The sequence below is a fragment of the Amblyraja radiata genome, chromosome 14, assembly GCF_010909765.2.
Source record: "Amblyraja radiata isolate CabotCenter1 chromosome 14, sAmbRad1.1.pri, whole genome shotgun sequence".
NCBI lineage: Eukaryota > Metazoa > Chordata > Chondrichthyes > Rajiformes > Rajidae > Amblyraja > Amblyraja radiata.
Window position 1 is genome coordinate 14,530,037 of NC_045969.1, and position 16,339 is coordinate 14,546,375.

Here is a 16,339-nt window from a genome sequence, read left to right on the forward strand (position 1 = left end):
CCTACCTAGCAAACCAGGCTTATCTCCCTTAACAACTACGAGAGGCAACTCTGCCTGTTGCTCCTTATACCTAACTGGTACCTGTACGCATCCTAACACTGGAATCTTCTCTCCAGAGTAGCCACGTAGCTCGATTCGCTTTGCTTCCAAAGGAATTTGACTCAGCTTCTCCCGATACACAAATTCTGGAATCACGCTCACAGATGCTCCTGTGTCAACTTCCATGCTAACATGAACTCAATTCAACTGGACTTGCACAGACACATTCTTTGTCTTCTGGTTCACTAGCTCATTGCTCTAGATGGTGTATATGTCGAAAGGCTCTTCCTTTGCCTGCAGTTGTTCCACAGAATGAAGATGCTTACTTGTTTATGAACCTTTGCTCTGCCTAGCCTAGCGACAAGCCTTCGCTAAATGTCCCGTCTTGTGACACGAGTAACACACCGCCTTGAAGAACAGACAAAACTATGCTAGATGTGAGCCCTACCAGCGATAGCATGACTTTGCATTAGTCTAGCTACCCTTCCATGGATAACGATTCGCTGACGTCTTTGTCGACTTATGCGTCTTTGGTTTGCTGGATTGCAGCTTGTTCAACTCTTCCGCTGCTTGTCTAGAAGTTGTCCTGACTTTTCTAGAACCCCTCTCTGCCATATCCATTGACAAAGCAGTTTTACAAGTTGTTTCAAATGTCAGGTGATATACCGTCATCAGCTTACTTCGGATCCGCTCACTTCTCAGTCCACACAGGAAAAGGTCTCTTACCGCCCGATGTTGGAAATTTTCAAAATTACAATGAATTGATAACCTCTTGAGTGCCACAATAAAATGACCAATGTCCTCCTCTGGAAGTTGGCATCTCGTTACAAATCGATAGCTTTCAGCTATTTCTAAGGGCTTAGGGTCATAATGTTCTGTTAACTTCTTAAGAATATCCTTCAAAGGCGTGTCCTTTGGTTTGGCTGGAGCTAACAAATTCTCTACTGTATCATAAACATTGGGACCCATTTCAGTGAGGAAAATTGCTCTTTTCCTAGCTTGTTGCTTCATTCATACGTCTTGATTCCGCATCAGAAGCTTCTACTTCAGTTATGTTATTTGCCACAAAAAACATCTCTAAACGTTCAATGTACGCACTGAACTTTTTTCTGGCTTTGCTGGAACTCACCCAATCGTTCGATGTACCCGCTGGGCACCGCAATTTTGGATTTCTACCAGTCTCACAGAATTCAAACTTTGTGACCAGATTTTTAGCTTTCCGTGACACCGAAAGTTATACCACAGTGCACCAAAGCTCCTATAGCAAGCAAGATAGATCACTCGACGAAAAGGACGTAGTACGGTCATGGGCAGATTCATGGGTAATTTTAGGCCCCATTTCTGTAACCAGCTTCCGTCTCCGCACCAAAGATCCCATAGGATACGAGTGCGGAGACGGAAGCCGGTTACAGAAACATCCTCGTAAAAATCAAAGTTATTTGGGAAAAATCTTCTCCTCATTTTCAGAATTATAATTTATTATCACAAACTGTTCCCCCGCAACGTTGATTACACTGCGAGTCTGGTCAGGTTACGGAAATGGATGAAAAAAAGGCCCACGTTCCGCTTGCATTTAGAAGGAGTGGTCTACCTTGCTTGCTATAGGATATTTGCAGTGTACTGCATCTTTGGTGCACTGTGGTTTATTCAATCATTTACAATCCTCCAACCAAACTTCGGTCGGACGATCAATCGCTGCGACCAAAGATACTAGAGGAATCACTCCTCCGAAATCCAATGGACTGACGTGTAGTACGTAACGGAACGTCACGGCCGCCATTTGTTTATGCAAACGCGACTCCGGTATGCACTCCGCTCTATCATCCTTGGTGTAGTCAGTGTTGTAGGGAACAGTGTTTGATATAGCTCATCTATCACATCACATATTTTAGTTAATTTTATTGTAAATGTTTTCCCCCTGTTCCCCCATTTCCCTCCCATCTTTAGGATCATCTAGGATCTTTGGCTGCGACTGTTTCCCTATTTGACAACAAATCCCAGAATGTACTTCGGCCAACTAACTGCAGCAGCTGTTCCTCGGGTTGTCCCGCCCCTCCCCCTTCCCTCTCCTCCTCCCTCTTCCCCCTCACCGTTCCCCCGCCCTTTCCTCCTCCCCTTCCTCTTCCCCCTCCCCGTTCCCCCGCCCCTTCCTCCTCTGTGTTACCCTCTCCTCCTCCTCAAAGATCTTATAGCTTAAGATCTTTGCTCCTCCCGGGGCTGCAGGGTCGCGCGCGCACATTGTCCAGGTTGACAGTTGACAGTTGACATCCCCGATTGGAACGTGGACCCGGCGCTGGACGGCGTCTCGCGCTCTGCTCTGCAGCCATGTCGCGGCTCCTGGCTCTGACCGCGCTGCGCCGCTCCGTGCTGGGCACCAGCAACCCGGCCACTGCTCAGGCTCTCCCCGCCGCCAGAGCCCCGCAGTCCGGCGTCGCTCTCTCCGTCCCCACCCCACGCAGCACCGCCGTTTCCCGTTGCTTCTCGGGCAAGACAGCGCGGGCCGGCGGTTTTCACAAGGGGCTCCTGGTGGGCGCCGCCGCACTGGTTGGAGTGACGGTAGCCGGCTTTGGCTTCAGACGTAACCAAGCTCTGATGGTTTCCAAGAGCCCGTCTGACCGAGAGCAACAGCACGCGTTGGATGAAATATTACAGAAATGCAATCACTTCATGTCGGATCCGGTGACCGATATCAACAAACTGCTGGAAAATAAGGATGACATGAGGACTAAGATGGAATTGCTGATCATGGAAGTCCAGGCTGATGTTTGCAAAGCCTTGGCTGAGGTCGAAGACAGTCAGGTATTCAAAGTAGACCGATGGCAACGCGAAGAAGGTATTTCCCAATACTGTCCGTCTACGTGCTGATATCCATGCATGTCGAGTACAGTAGAGGAAGTTGTAGGGACACCAGTGTCATTGATACTATCAGAGTATTGTGGATGAAGCATACAGACTTTGTCCTGGGGTTGACGAACCATCACAGTGTTTTATCAAGAACCGATATTTTGAATAGTTTGGTTAATTTCAAGTCAAGAGTGTTTTATTGTCATATGTCCCCAATAGGACAATGAGATTATTGCAGCTCAACAGAATATGTAAACATAGTACAGAACGAGACAAAAAAAAGTTCAACGTGTTTCGTCCCGAAACGTTGCCTATTTCCTTCGCTCCATAGATGTGGCTGCACCCGCTGAGTTTCTCCAGCATTTTTGTGTACCTGCACACATGCTCAATTCGACTTGGACTGTGGAAGAGGCAATCATCAGGTTACTTTATACAAAAGTATAGTCGGGTTACTGAACTACTCTTGAATTATTATTTTGCCGACTTTTGTTGGATGGTGCCACTAGTATAGGAACAGGAATATTTTACAGCGGCTATACTCAACCTTGATCTCTGGCATTTTGCGTGCAGTTTTGGTCTCCTTATCTGATGTGCATGCTGTGGGGAGAGTGCGACAAATATTTACTGGACATTCTTATGAGGTGGCGAGATTGAGTTATGTAGTCTGATTGTCACAGAAGTTTGTGAGAAAGTTTAGAGATCTCACAAAAACTATAAGATTTCAATGGTACTTGCCAGGTGTAGGGAGGATGTTTATGATGGATGGGGAACAGTAAGGTTCACAGTGTCAGGATATGGGATATGTCATTTGGAATCCACAACAGGAGAAATTTGTTCAATTAATAGATGGTGGGCCCTGTGGAATTCTCCAATATATCTTCCTTCTTGAACCTTCATCCATCTCCCATCCAAGTCGCACCAGGTTCCCGTTTTCACCTAGTAAACAGCTAACAACGGCCTGTTTCCTTTATCACCATGACTTTTTTGCATATCTCTCATTCATTTGTTCTATATCTCTTTATATCACTGTCTACATCTCGTTTCCCTTTCCCCTGACTAGTCTGAAGAAGGGTCTCAACCCGAAACGTCACCCATTCCTTCTCTCTAGAAATGCTGCCTATCCTGCTGAGTTACTCCAGCATTTTGTGTCTATCTCCCTTCTTGAATATATTTATGCTCGAATTAAAGTTGGTGGGACCAGGGTCGTTGAGTGAATGATCGAACATGATCATACTGATTTATGGGGCAGGATCAAATGTCCAAGTTCTGTTCCTATGCTTTATTGTTTAATGTAACCGGGGATTAACATTGGAATAAAAGAGTGGCGCAGGGCAGTCACGGTGGCGCAGCGGTAGAGTTGCTGCTTTACAGCGAATGCAGTGCCAGAGACCCGGGTTCGATCCCGACTACGAGTGCTGTCTGTATGGAGTTTGTACGTTCTCCCCATGACCTGCACGGGTTTTCTCTGAGATAAGCGGTTTCTTCCCACACTCCAAAGACATACAGGTTTGTAGGTTAATTGGTTTGGTAAATGTAAAAATTGTCCCTAGTGGGTGTAGGATAGTGTTAATGTGCAGGGATCATTGGTCAGCGCGGACCCGGTGTGCCGAAGGGCCTGTTTCCGCTCTGTATCTTTAAACTAGTACCAGAACAAGGTACGACTATTTGCATGACTACACACGACCATACAGGCTTCGCCCCGCGACATGTCGCCGGGCTGTCACCTGTATGGTCGTGAGTAGTCTCCTCAGTCGCCCAAAGAATCGTGGGGTCTTTCTGGCCGCCACAGGATTTTCAAAATGTTAAAAAAATTTTGCCGACCTGCAACGACCTATGACAGATACTGGCAATCGCCGAAAAAGTTGCGTACGTGGGATAGGCCCATAAGGATGTTCATGTAACCGTCTCCTCACATTAGCTGTTTAATTGTTCATCATCATTCGTGAGTCCATGTAGCAGGACAGTAGAACTCCGTGGGTGAATTTATTAACTCCATCTGTTACAGCCAGGTTTTGTTGTTTAGTAACTCATTGCTGACAATAAATCTTCGAGCTGAGCAGCATTAATTTCCTTTTCTCTACCCTCTGGTTTAATCTGACTTGCTGAGTATTTCCAGCACTTTGCTGCATCAATAAACATAATTTTGGTGCTACACGACAGAATGAAGGAACCCTATAACCATTTGTCCTGTCTGAATTTCACATTTTTAAGCTCTCATGGGAAATTTGATATTGCACCTTGCAATATAGCATATCCTTTCAATATTGCACTTCTTACAATATAATGTATCCTTTCTAAGAATGTAGTGCTCAAAACTCTCTACTATGTTCTAGACGTGGCCTGGTTTGGTGCTTGATATCATCGAAGCAAGATGTCCTCTCCTCTATATTATAGTTCCCTCGTAATAAAGGCGAAGATCAGATCTTAATCTCAATTATGGTGGAGCACAATTGTAGAAGGCGTTACCTGTATGTTTCTATCCACAACTTAAAGCAAACAAAAATGTGAATCTAATGATTAAGTGAATGCCCAATGCAAGTATTTTATGTAACATGACTATGGCGATAGAATTAATTTTCTTTCGAAGTATTACTTTGGGGCTTGTTTATAATTGCAGGTGGTGGTGGCATTAGCTGCGTGCTTCAAGATGGGAAAGTCTTCGAGAAAGCTGGGGTCAATGTTTCTGTGGTATTTGGAAATCTTTCCGAAGATGCTGCAAAACAGATGAGGAGCAGAGGAAAAACATTGAAGTCAAAAGATGGTAAAGGAGCAATCCTAGGATATGAAATTGTGATTGTACCTCAAAAGCTATTTGGGTAGCACAACAGTTTATTTGCTGCCTTTGCCTTTACTACTTCCATTCCTAATTCTCCAAATATACTCCTAGGTTCCTGACAGATGCCTTTTTGGATTTGGGACCCTTCAGACTGATGGCATAGGAAGTGGGGGGGGGGGGGGGGGGGGGTGAGGGTGTTGGAGAGGGGAGGAGGAAGGGGGGGGGGGGGGCGAAAGCTGGAAAAGGGAGGTAGGGTTGGGGCTGTGCCTGATGTGATAGATGGATACTGGTGACGGGAGGGAGCAGGTGGCAGATGAGTCGAGTAAGTGAGAATAGCTGGAGATAAAAATGAGACAAAAGCGTGTCGGATAAAGGAAGAAGAGGAGTGAAATATAAAACCAGGGGAGGGATATGTGTGGAAAGGGACATTTTCTCTGCACATTAATGCAGTTTCATTTCCTGCATCCAATTCTGATGATTCTGACCTGAAACAAAAACGTGACATTTTTGACAGATGCGGCCTGATCTATTCTGTTTGTGCATTTTGCTGTTGTCAAAAGTAGTTTTATGACACTTTTCAATTTTAGCAATGAGCTTATCAGATGATCACATTCACTTGTATTATCTGTAGAATACAACAACATGAATTTTGATTTGTAGCATCGACCTGCATGTGATCCCTTTTTACCAGATTTTGATTTTAGTTTAGATTAGAGATACAACCCTTCAGCCCACTGTGTCCACGCTGACCATCAACCACCCTTTCACGCCAGTTTTATGTTATCTCACTTTTTCCATCAACACCCCTATACACTAGGGGCAATTTACAGAGGTCAATTCACCTAGAAACCTACATATTTTGGGATGCACCTGGAGAACGTTCAAACTCTATACATGCAGCATCCAATGTCAGGATCTGGCCCTCTGAGGCAGCAGGTCTACCAGCTGCACCACTCTGCTGTCCAAGGCCTATTTACAGTTATCCACTTTCAAACAATTTTAGTTGCCATTGGCGGTCACGGTGATGTCCTGTGTCTGAGTAGTGCACCTCTTTTGTTTGTTGAAGCTGGTTTGATTTGAGGAGGATCTGTAATAAAGGGAATTCTTTATGCTTAGAACTTCTGGGTTTGGTTCAGGATATAAATGTGTAAAAGTAAACGTTTAATAAACCATGAATATAGCTTAGTCACCTTTTTGGCATGTATTGCTTTGGTTTGCAGGGAAGTTACCATTTTGTGCCATGGGAGTGAGTTCTGTGATCCATGCCAAGAATCCTCACATTCCAACCATTCATTTCAACTATCGATATTTTGAAATTGAAGAAGGAGATGGTAACTACTTTAAAATGTTCTATGTGTTTAATGGTAGATTGCTAATTTATTGCATTTGGAAAGGAAGGGCTGATTAGGAGTAGTCAGCATGGTCTGTGCATAAGTAATTGTGTCTCACCAATATGATTGAGGTTTCTTAAGGGGAAATGTTAGAAGGCAATTAGACGGGTATGTGGATAGGTAAGATTTGGCGGGATACGGGCCAGGTGCAAGCAAATGGAACTAGCTTGGTTAAGCACCTTGGTTGGCATGGAGAAGTTGAGCTGAAGATCCTACTTCTGTTCTGTATAGTTCTATTAATCAATGTGTGCAATGATATTGTGTCTGCTAATATTTTACCTTGAGTTACTTTTAGAAGGTATAAGTATTTTTGTTACTGAAAGTTAAAAATACTAAAGGCTGAATGTTGCATTGTTTAATAGAATTTTGTTGCACGAGTGTCAAAATAATTGATTGCTTTTCACTGGCCATCTGCTGTGAAATTGACAGACAATGTTCTTAAGAGTCAATGGTATCTGATTATCGGGGGGAGGTTAAATGGAAACAACTTTTTGCCTGAAACTTTTTTTCTGTTTGACAATTCCTAAAGTTGTTTTTGAGTAATTTTCTAGACATTGGTTAAAATAGCCATGGTAGAAATTGCTCCCTAATTTATTAATCACGTTATATCTAATTTATGTTATCAAGACACACATTATAGCAGAGAAAGACTGTTGATGCCACATTAACCTGGTGTTTGTGATCAATCTTTAATATCCGCTTGTTACGGCATGTAGAGACTCTTCATTTTTCACTCGTGGGGTATGAAGTGCTATTTAAAAAAAACAATTACTCTTATTCTATAAATTGAATGTTCCTGTAAGTGCAAAGTAAATGTTGCTGTTAGGCTACCCATTAAGTTTGCTAATTTTTGTCTGCAAGGTCAAAAGACATGGTGGTTTGGTGGTGGGACAGATCTGACGCCTACGTACCTAAATAAAGATGATGCAGTTCATTTTCACAAAACTCTCAAGGTAGCCTGTGATAAACATGATCGAAGTTATTATCCAGCTTTTAAAAAATGGTGAGTAAAATGGATAATTTGACATATTTACTGCAAAATTTCCACAAATGCTTGAGGAAAGTTGTTGTACGCTGGTTTTAATGATTACCCAACCGGAACTTCAGCTGCATGCAATACTGGGTGGGCAATACTTGCTTGTTTGGGAGAATCCTCACTGTATGTTAATATTTGCCTGCATTGAATAAAAGCAAACAGGAGATGGAGGGAAATGGAATTCACAGATAAGAGAAGGGGAAAAACTAGTGCTGATGCAAAGCAAGAATTTCATTGTCCTATCAGGGACACATGACAATAAACTCACTTGAACACTAACCACCCCCCACACACACACTAACTATCTTCCCCCCACACACACACACACACACACACACACACACACTGATCACGCCCGTTGATATATTAATATTATTAATTCACTCCTTTTACCCCATACCCACCCTATCCACTGATGCATAGCCCCCAACTCGCAGGCGCATCTAGAGAGGGGGGGGGGGGGTAAAGAGAGAGGGGGCAGGAACAGAGAGAGAGGGGCAGGTCAGAGAGGGAAAGAGAGGAGGGGAATGGAGGGGGAGAAGCAGGGAGGGGGAAGGGAGGGTAGGGGAGAGAGAGAGAGCGAGAGGATGGAGAGAGCGGAGGGGGGAGAGAGGAGAGGAGGGGGGTCGGCAGCTCGTGGGGGGGTGGCAGCTCGTTGGGGGAGGAGTCAGCAACTTGCGGGGGGGGACGTCACTCGGGGGGGCAGACGCAGCACGCCGAGCCATTGTGGCGTCATCAGCCAAAGCCGCTGGGTTTCTATTTTCAAAGACATTTCAGATATGTGAACATTTTCATAAATGACTCGAGAAACAAAGCGTTAATTTTTCAGACAAAACAATTTTGGACTCCACGGGATAAAACTACAGGAATCTGTAAAAAATTTCCCGTACGCGCGTTGTTTTTCTGAGTAGATGTGATCTCACACACACACACACACACACACACACACACACACACACACACACACACACACACACACACACACACACACACACACACACACACACACACACACACACACAAACAAACAACGCTGGGAACATGCTGCCAGAGGTCAGATACAATAGCGGCGTTTACGAAGCTTGTACATTTGTATATAGATAAGCAGGGAATAAGGGACATGGTTCAGGTGCAGGCAAATGAAATTAGTTTAGCTTGGCATCATGTTCGGCACAGACATTGTGGACTGGATGGCCTGTTCCTGTGCAGTGCTTTTCTGCACTAGACTTTGTCATAATTCACAAATTATTACAACAAAGCATCATTCTACACACCATTTGGGACCTTTTGAGAGGCGCAAAAAGTTCTGTAACTAGTTGTCAGGTTATCTTAAATGTTAATGAGATGGTTGTAGATTGGTTAGGATGTCTCACTGTTAGCATTTAATATACAGTAAAATAGACAAGCTATAATTTATTTTCTAGCACATTTTCCACGTAAATAGAACCTTCTGTTCTATGTGTTGCGATACCGAGTTTCGCTGTGATATAATACAGCGAGTGGAGAAATGGGACAATATGGTTTGGATCAACTTAAATTCACTGCTTAACAGCACATTTGCACATTGAAAGTTTGCTCTCTTTGCCTGAATATGCCTGATGTTTAAAGCTACGTGTGCAGACCACTGGGGAGATTTAGAGTAACCTTCATGTCGCAAGTACTGCGACCTATTCACATTGATAAGAGTCATAACAGATAAATTACCAAACATATTTGTAAGATTACGCATGAATTTTGTTCTTGAAGGCAGATCACAGTGACTTTGGACGAGGATGCCATAATCAGGGGCAAACAAAAGGTCATGAATGTCAGTGCTTATCACTTACTTAGCAGTTAGTAGTGGGTGGGTCACTGTTTAAAGTTGATGCTTCACTCAAGATTAATTGTACAAAGCTCGCTGTATGCTCCGCTGTGCATCCAATTGTTTGCTTCAAAGACTGAATTTTATGTTCAACCGCATGGAAGATGTTAGCAGCTTCATAATGTCTTTGACCTACCATTTTCTAGCATCCTTGCTAGCCAATGTATGGATTGGTAGTAATAATACCCGGGTGATGGTATAAGTTTGTGCTTAAACATTTAATGTCTGAGAGTCTGACCATGAGAATGCATCCTTTAGACTTTAGAGAATTTAGAGATACAGTGCAGAAACAGGCTGTTCAGCCCGTTGAGTCCACGCCAACCAGCGATCATCCTGTACACCAGCACTATCTCACACACTAGGGACAATTTTACCGAAGCCAATAATCCTACAAACCTGCTTGTCTTTGGGATGTGGGAAGAAACCGGAGAAAACCCGCGTGGTAATTTTCAAGGTATAAGAAGTAGAGTGTTTGAAATACCTGTCTGGTTAACCAGAGTGGTAATACTTGGCATCCAAGCACCTATACAAGACGGTGCTGCTGGAAGAACAGAGGCTTTCATTATATTTTTACAGTTTGAGGTTTTTTTTTTTTACAAATGTGATCGCCACTGAGTTGTACTGCAAGGAATCTTTCTCTCCCTGCACTACTCTACTATTAATCACTCTAGCAGCTGCAATGGTCACACTGTCCAAGTAATTTGGCATTGGGGACTAATTATCAATTGGTCTTAATTCTTATAATGAATGTCGCATCCCAGCGTGGAGTAATTTTATAGACTTGGAACTCCAGAGAGATCCAAAAGGATGGTTTATGCTTAATCATTCATTGCCGTAGGTAATAATTTCAAACTCTTGCCACATGGAAGTTATTTATGGTTTTTCTTTGCACTTGTAATAAAAGTGAATGCATCCTTCTGAAGTTTATCATCTTTGCCAGCTCTAACCTTCAAATTAATGTTCCTCCAATTCTGGCCCCAAAGTACAAATTACATTCGTAATCATGTCAATGTGTACATTAGTATGTGCACCACCATAGTCAAAACATGGTTATTAAACAAGTGGGAGAAAGAGGAATTGGGAATGTTTATTAATATGTAACTGCCACCTTCCCACTTTTCCACATGAAGGTGCGACAATTATTTTGTCATCGAGCATCGTGGAGAGCGGAGAGGAGTGGGCGGTATATTCTTTGATGACTTGGATTCACCCTCCGCGGAAGAGCTCTTCAAATTTGTGCGCAGCTGTGCCCAGGCAGTGGTTCCATGCTATGTTCCCATTGTGAAGAAGCACGTCCATGACTCTTTTACACCAGAGCAAAAAGCATGGCAGCAGCTCCGAAGAGGCAGGTAGGTTGAGTGAAATCCTTGATGGAAAGTATCTTGTCGAACCTGATTATTTGATCACCATGTGGTTGCTTGAAAGTCTTCTTTCCCCATAAAAAAGATACTTTACAAAGTGTCTTTTAGTTCCCTTTCAGGCTATACCATGTTGCCCAATTTAAATAAGTAGCTTTGAAATGTTGTTATTGTAATGTTGGAAGTACATCAGCAAATTTACACAAAGCAAGTACCTATAATCAGCAATATGGTAATCCAATAATCTGAGCTTTATTAATATCAAACAAGGATCAAACATCAAACAGTCTTGAGTGTCACAACTCTAGAGAACTACCAAACAAAATAGCGCATCAGCAATAAAGGTTATTGTAAATGAGTTGTCTTCAGAACAATCTTCAATTCTTTGCCAGCAGTTGCTGTCATCTTTTTGCAAGGAACTTTTTCTCAGTAATAAGCTGATTCATGCCAATGGTCCAATATAATGACTGATTGAAGGGTTTTTAGTTAGGGGAAACATTTGCTTTTATTTTAACCACTAGAAGTTCAGAAGGCACATTTGTTAAATAGATGCAGATAAATCGCCATCCACAGTTCCATTGAATATAGTAGTAATCTGATGTGTCAGCTCACAGAACATTCTCATCAGTCCCATTATTCTTAATTGCTGTAAACTATTCTGCATCACATGCCCATCATCTTTCTGTGATTTCAATTGTAGGAATTACATTGTTCAGTCCTGGTACATTGGCAAAGTAACACACTCTGGGTTCTTCAGCCTTGATCCAACTGCCATTACCTTGCGCTGAGGGACAATTTACAGCAGAAAATTAACCTACCAACATGTTTTTGTAATGTAGGAAGAAATCAGAAGATTGGGAGGCAATCCACGCAAACTAGGGCAATGACAAAATACAGCAAAAAAACTAAATTTACTGTTTGCCCACCTTGATGCGTGCTGCATCTGCCTGCTAACTCTCATTGATTTGATATAGGAACACCCAAGTCATTTGGAACATCAACTTTTCCCATTCTCTCACTACTTAGAAAATGCTAACATATTTTTACTTCTCTGTTTTGTGTGCCTGAGTGAGTGATGCAGACTTTCTGACCATGATCTAATCTGTCGGTATTGCAGGTGTCACCTTATTTGACTATTAGTGTCTTCTCCACCAGAAGTGCAAAGCTCTCAGGATGAAGCATGAGGCACACTATTTGCAGTGTAGCTGAACTCAGTAAACTTGTCGCCTCCTTGACTGAAAATGTTGAAATGCTATTTCCCTGGCTGTAGAGTCATTAACCAGAAATCACGGTGTCTGGTATTAGAAAAGTGAGAGACAATTTTAGGACTGAGATGAGGAGAAATTACTTCTTCACTTGATGGATGGGAAACCTTTTACAGTTCTCCAAGCTGGAGAATTTCAAAAGCTCATTCAATGAATTTGTTCAAAACAGCAATTAATAACATTTCTGGATGTTATGGGAATTGAGGGATAATGGGAAAGTGCAGGGCTATCGTGCTAAGATAAGAGATCAGCTATGGCTGTGACGAATGGCAGAACAGGCTTGAAGGTCCAGATGGCCTACTCTACTCTTCTATATCTTGTGTTATGCGTAGGTTTTGTATCTGACCTGAAGCAGATTGGAAGCCTGCAGAAATATTTTTCCATTTCCAAGAAAATAATTTCAGTTTGTCCGAGCTTTCCATTTCTAGGTATTGATAATATCTGCTATCTCCCACAACTCAGGGAGTTGTCAAAGCATCACTGGCCCTTCAAATAAACAGCAGCAGCCACCTACTTAAACCATAGAGGGAATTTGAAATGCATCAAATGTTAAAAGAAAAACAAGTTTCATTACATTTCTCATATGTAGTTATTAATACAAGAGTTGGCTCTTTTTTCAAGCAAAGTTTAGTTTATTTCTTCATGGGCTAGTATAAAACCAAATGAGTTGGACACTGAGATGACTAGGTCTAATTTGCACAAGTTATTATTACTAACCACCTTCACTGCCAGTATGCAAAATATTTGAACATTTTAAATTTGTTACGGTAAATTTAAAGGATTGCATGAGGTTGAAGGTGAATAGATGTGTACAAAAAGGTTTTAGATAGCTTTCCAGTGCTGATTCATTTGAGCCTTGCCTCATGGAGGACAAGGATGAGGAGGAAGAGTACGGATACCAAGCAAAGGAAATTCTGTGGGGAAAAATGATATAGTAACTAGCCCATTGTTTGATTCCAGAAAACTTTTGTAACATAGTTCCCTGAGTGGAACTATGCAAAATAGATCCAGTAGGTGGCATTGTATGTTTGGTCCTCATTTGGAGAGAACAATCATTTTGAACCAATGTCTTTAATGAAGAAAGAATAGTTGTATCCTCTTCCCACAGCCCTGAAGGCGCTTCGGAATGATAAAAATTGTTGCAAAATTATATGATATTCAAATTTTTTTTAAACTCTGGCATTTTTCTAGACTTTAGTCCATTACCTTGCAATCAAATTTAATGCAGAAAACTAACACAATCTTTGTAGAAACAATGAACCAATGCTGGTTTACAACAAAGGGCACAATGTGCTGGAATAACTCAGCGGGTCAGGCAACATCTCTGGACAACATGGATAGGTGGCATTTCGGGTCAGAAACCCGAGGAAGGGTTACCTAACCATGTCTTCCTGAGATGCTGCCGCTGAGTTACTCGAGCACTTTGTGACACGATCTTAGTGTTCTGCTGTATTCTAATATTGCCAGAGTGTGCCCTGTTTTCCTAACTATTGTCATTTAAAAAAATCTCTTATCTCTTTTAGATATGTAGAGTTCAACCTAATTTATGACAGAGGAACAAAGTTTGGTCTTGCAACTCCAGGATCCAGGATAGAAAGCATCCTGATGTCTCTTCCCCTGACAGCTAGGTAAGGGCTCATTACAAATGTTGACAGTCTCATCAGCTTTGCCCGTTAACCATCTCGCATTAAACGCTGACATACTCTCATCATTTAGAAAAACTGAGTTCATGGTGATGGATTGTGTATAGTTGCATTGGTGCTTGCTAATTAAAATGACACTTTAAAATTCTTGAAGCTTAATTATTTTGAATTACACAAAACCTCTACCAACTGCATTAGTTTTACCCTGCTGTATATTTCATACTCATTTTATCATGTTTACTTTTAATCTGAGAATTCCCAAGATGTATTTCATTAAATAGTTGAAATTTGTGCAAAAATTAACAAATCATTACCTTTTTTTGGTAATACTTCTCATTTGTTCTTTATCTTTTCATTTACCAGTGCTCCCCAACTATGGTGAAGATACTAAAATAATTTATGTGACATTGAATTTATCCCATCCAAATTGGATTCCTGCAGTTATAATTTCCTTCATTTCACTGATAATTTTGAAATCTCACATTAACAGTGATTTTTCTCACAAGATAAAGTAGTGTTTTAGCAGATATGGGGTGTCAAAGCCGCTGGTACATGGATAGACACAAAGCTATGCCGATTTCATTAAAGGTCACCTGGTTATTTTGAAAAGTGGAGACAGACATCAAGTCTGCAGTTCATTCATATTCTATACTTATTTTTTTTTGTCCTGCAGATGGGAATATATGCATAATCCTGCCAAAGGCACCAGGGAGGCGGAAATACTTGAGGTATTAAAAACCCCCAAAGACTGGGTCCGTTAATATGAATCAACAATACTGAATGTGAGCACTGAAGTCCAAACTTGTCCATCTTTTACTGCACTGTTTTGTAAAACCTAAACGCGTGTAACATAATTTTTAACACAATGGCTATTACCATTTTCCATCCTAAGAAAACGTGCTGCAATTTCTTGTGGAAAAATTGAATCCTTTTTAAACACTGTTCACGTACACTTTGTATATGTTGTCTTTTTAAATTCTAAACTCTCCATCTCAGCACTGAGGTGAATGGAAATAGAGGGAAAAAATTGTTTCAGTAGATACTGATGTCAAAATGTCAATGTCTTTGGGACACGAGCCATATCTCTAAGTAAAGTGTATATTTTGCCTTAATTTAAAATGTGCAGTCTTTTCAGATTTGCTGCATGTATTGTAAGTCTTGTGCATTTTTTATATTAGTGGTTGAGTTTAGTATAATGGGAATAAATGAAAAAATTAATGCAATAGAAAAATGTGTTTATCAAAGGATGTCTTGATATATTTATAATCTTTTTCCAAAGTCGAACCTGTTTATACTTACAAACATTTAGAAAAATCAAAGTGCAACAATGATTGTTTCCAATATAGAGTAAAGATTCAGTTCTTATACTTTGATTAATGAAAGGAGAAATTTTCATCATGGGGGGTGGGCTGGATACAATGAATAATTTGAAATAAGATTGTTTACAAATCTTTTTTTTTTTTTTCCAATGCGCCTATTTTTTAAATTTCAATGACTTCTTTATCTATCTAAACACTTTATTTCTTTCTGGTGTTGGGATTTTTAAGTAGTATATGCATTAAAATATTAATTGTTTCAATAAAAAGATAATATATGATCATTTGATATTTGTGCATTACTCACAAAATGTAATAAACAGTCACTATGATTTTCTACAGACTGTCTTTCATGATTTCATGGGCCTTGTAAAATAAATATTTTAATCAGTTTCAAGACTTAAACTGTTGGCCACTGCATGTGCTCTAGGTCACTTGCTTTCTTGTGATTTGTCGTCATTTTTTTCTGCTGCTGATTATAGGTAATGAACATTTTATTCAGATTTCCCAAGGTATTTAATTTGAAGAAATCTGGTTTGTCATTTTTCATTATATAAGTAGATGGCTCCAACTTGGGTGAAAAAGTTTTAAGTCAGAATTAATGTCTTTATTTATTACAAATAATATTAAATGCAAATGTATTTTGCATTTTGGTTAATTCTATTCATGGATAACTTGAATTTAAGGAAAGGTTTGTTTTTATTTGTTCAAGCTGTAAATGTTAATAAAGCTTGCATTTATTATCCATTCCTACTTGTCCAAGGTCTATGTTAAAAGTCAACCACATGGATGTGTCTGGAGAAAGAGACA

The 16,339-nt window shown here is 41.0% G+C and overlaps 1 protein-coding gene across 1 annotated transcript; it reads left to right on the forward strand.

The window, feature by feature from the left end:
* Positions 1 to 2,171: 2,171 nt before the first annotated feature.
* cpox (coproporphyrinogen oxidase) lies at positions 2,172 to 15,921 on the forward strand. The gene is made up of 7 exons (XM_033032588.1): positions 2,172 to 2,872; positions 5,501 to 5,644; positions 6,880 to 6,990; positions 7,912 to 8,053; positions 11,078 to 11,296; positions 14,094 to 14,198; positions 14,887 to 15,921. The coding sequence occupies exons 1-7, from the start codon at positions 2,365 to 2,367 to the stop codon at positions 14,972 to 14,974; spliced, it is 1,317 nt and encodes a 438-aa protein (XP_032888479.1). The 5' UTR covers positions 2,172 to 2,364; the 3' UTR covers positions 14,975 to 15,921.
* The last annotated feature ends 418 nt before the right edge of the window (positions 15,922 to 16,339 follow it).

Excerpts from the sequence above, each read along its gene's own strand:
- cpox (XM_033032588.1), top strand. The coding sequence starts at position 2,365 with ATGTCGCGGCTCCTGGCTCTGACCGCGCTGCGCCGCTCCGTGCTGGGC. Across the intron at positions 2,873-5,500 it reads CCGATGGCAACGCGAAGAAG|GTGGTGGTGGCATTAGCTGC; the intron begins GTATTTCCCAAT and ends TTATAATTGCAG. Across the intron at positions 8,054-11,077 it reads TATCCAGCTTTTAAAAAATG|GTGCGACAATTATTTTGTCA; the intron begins GTGAGTAAAATG and ends TTCCACATGAAG.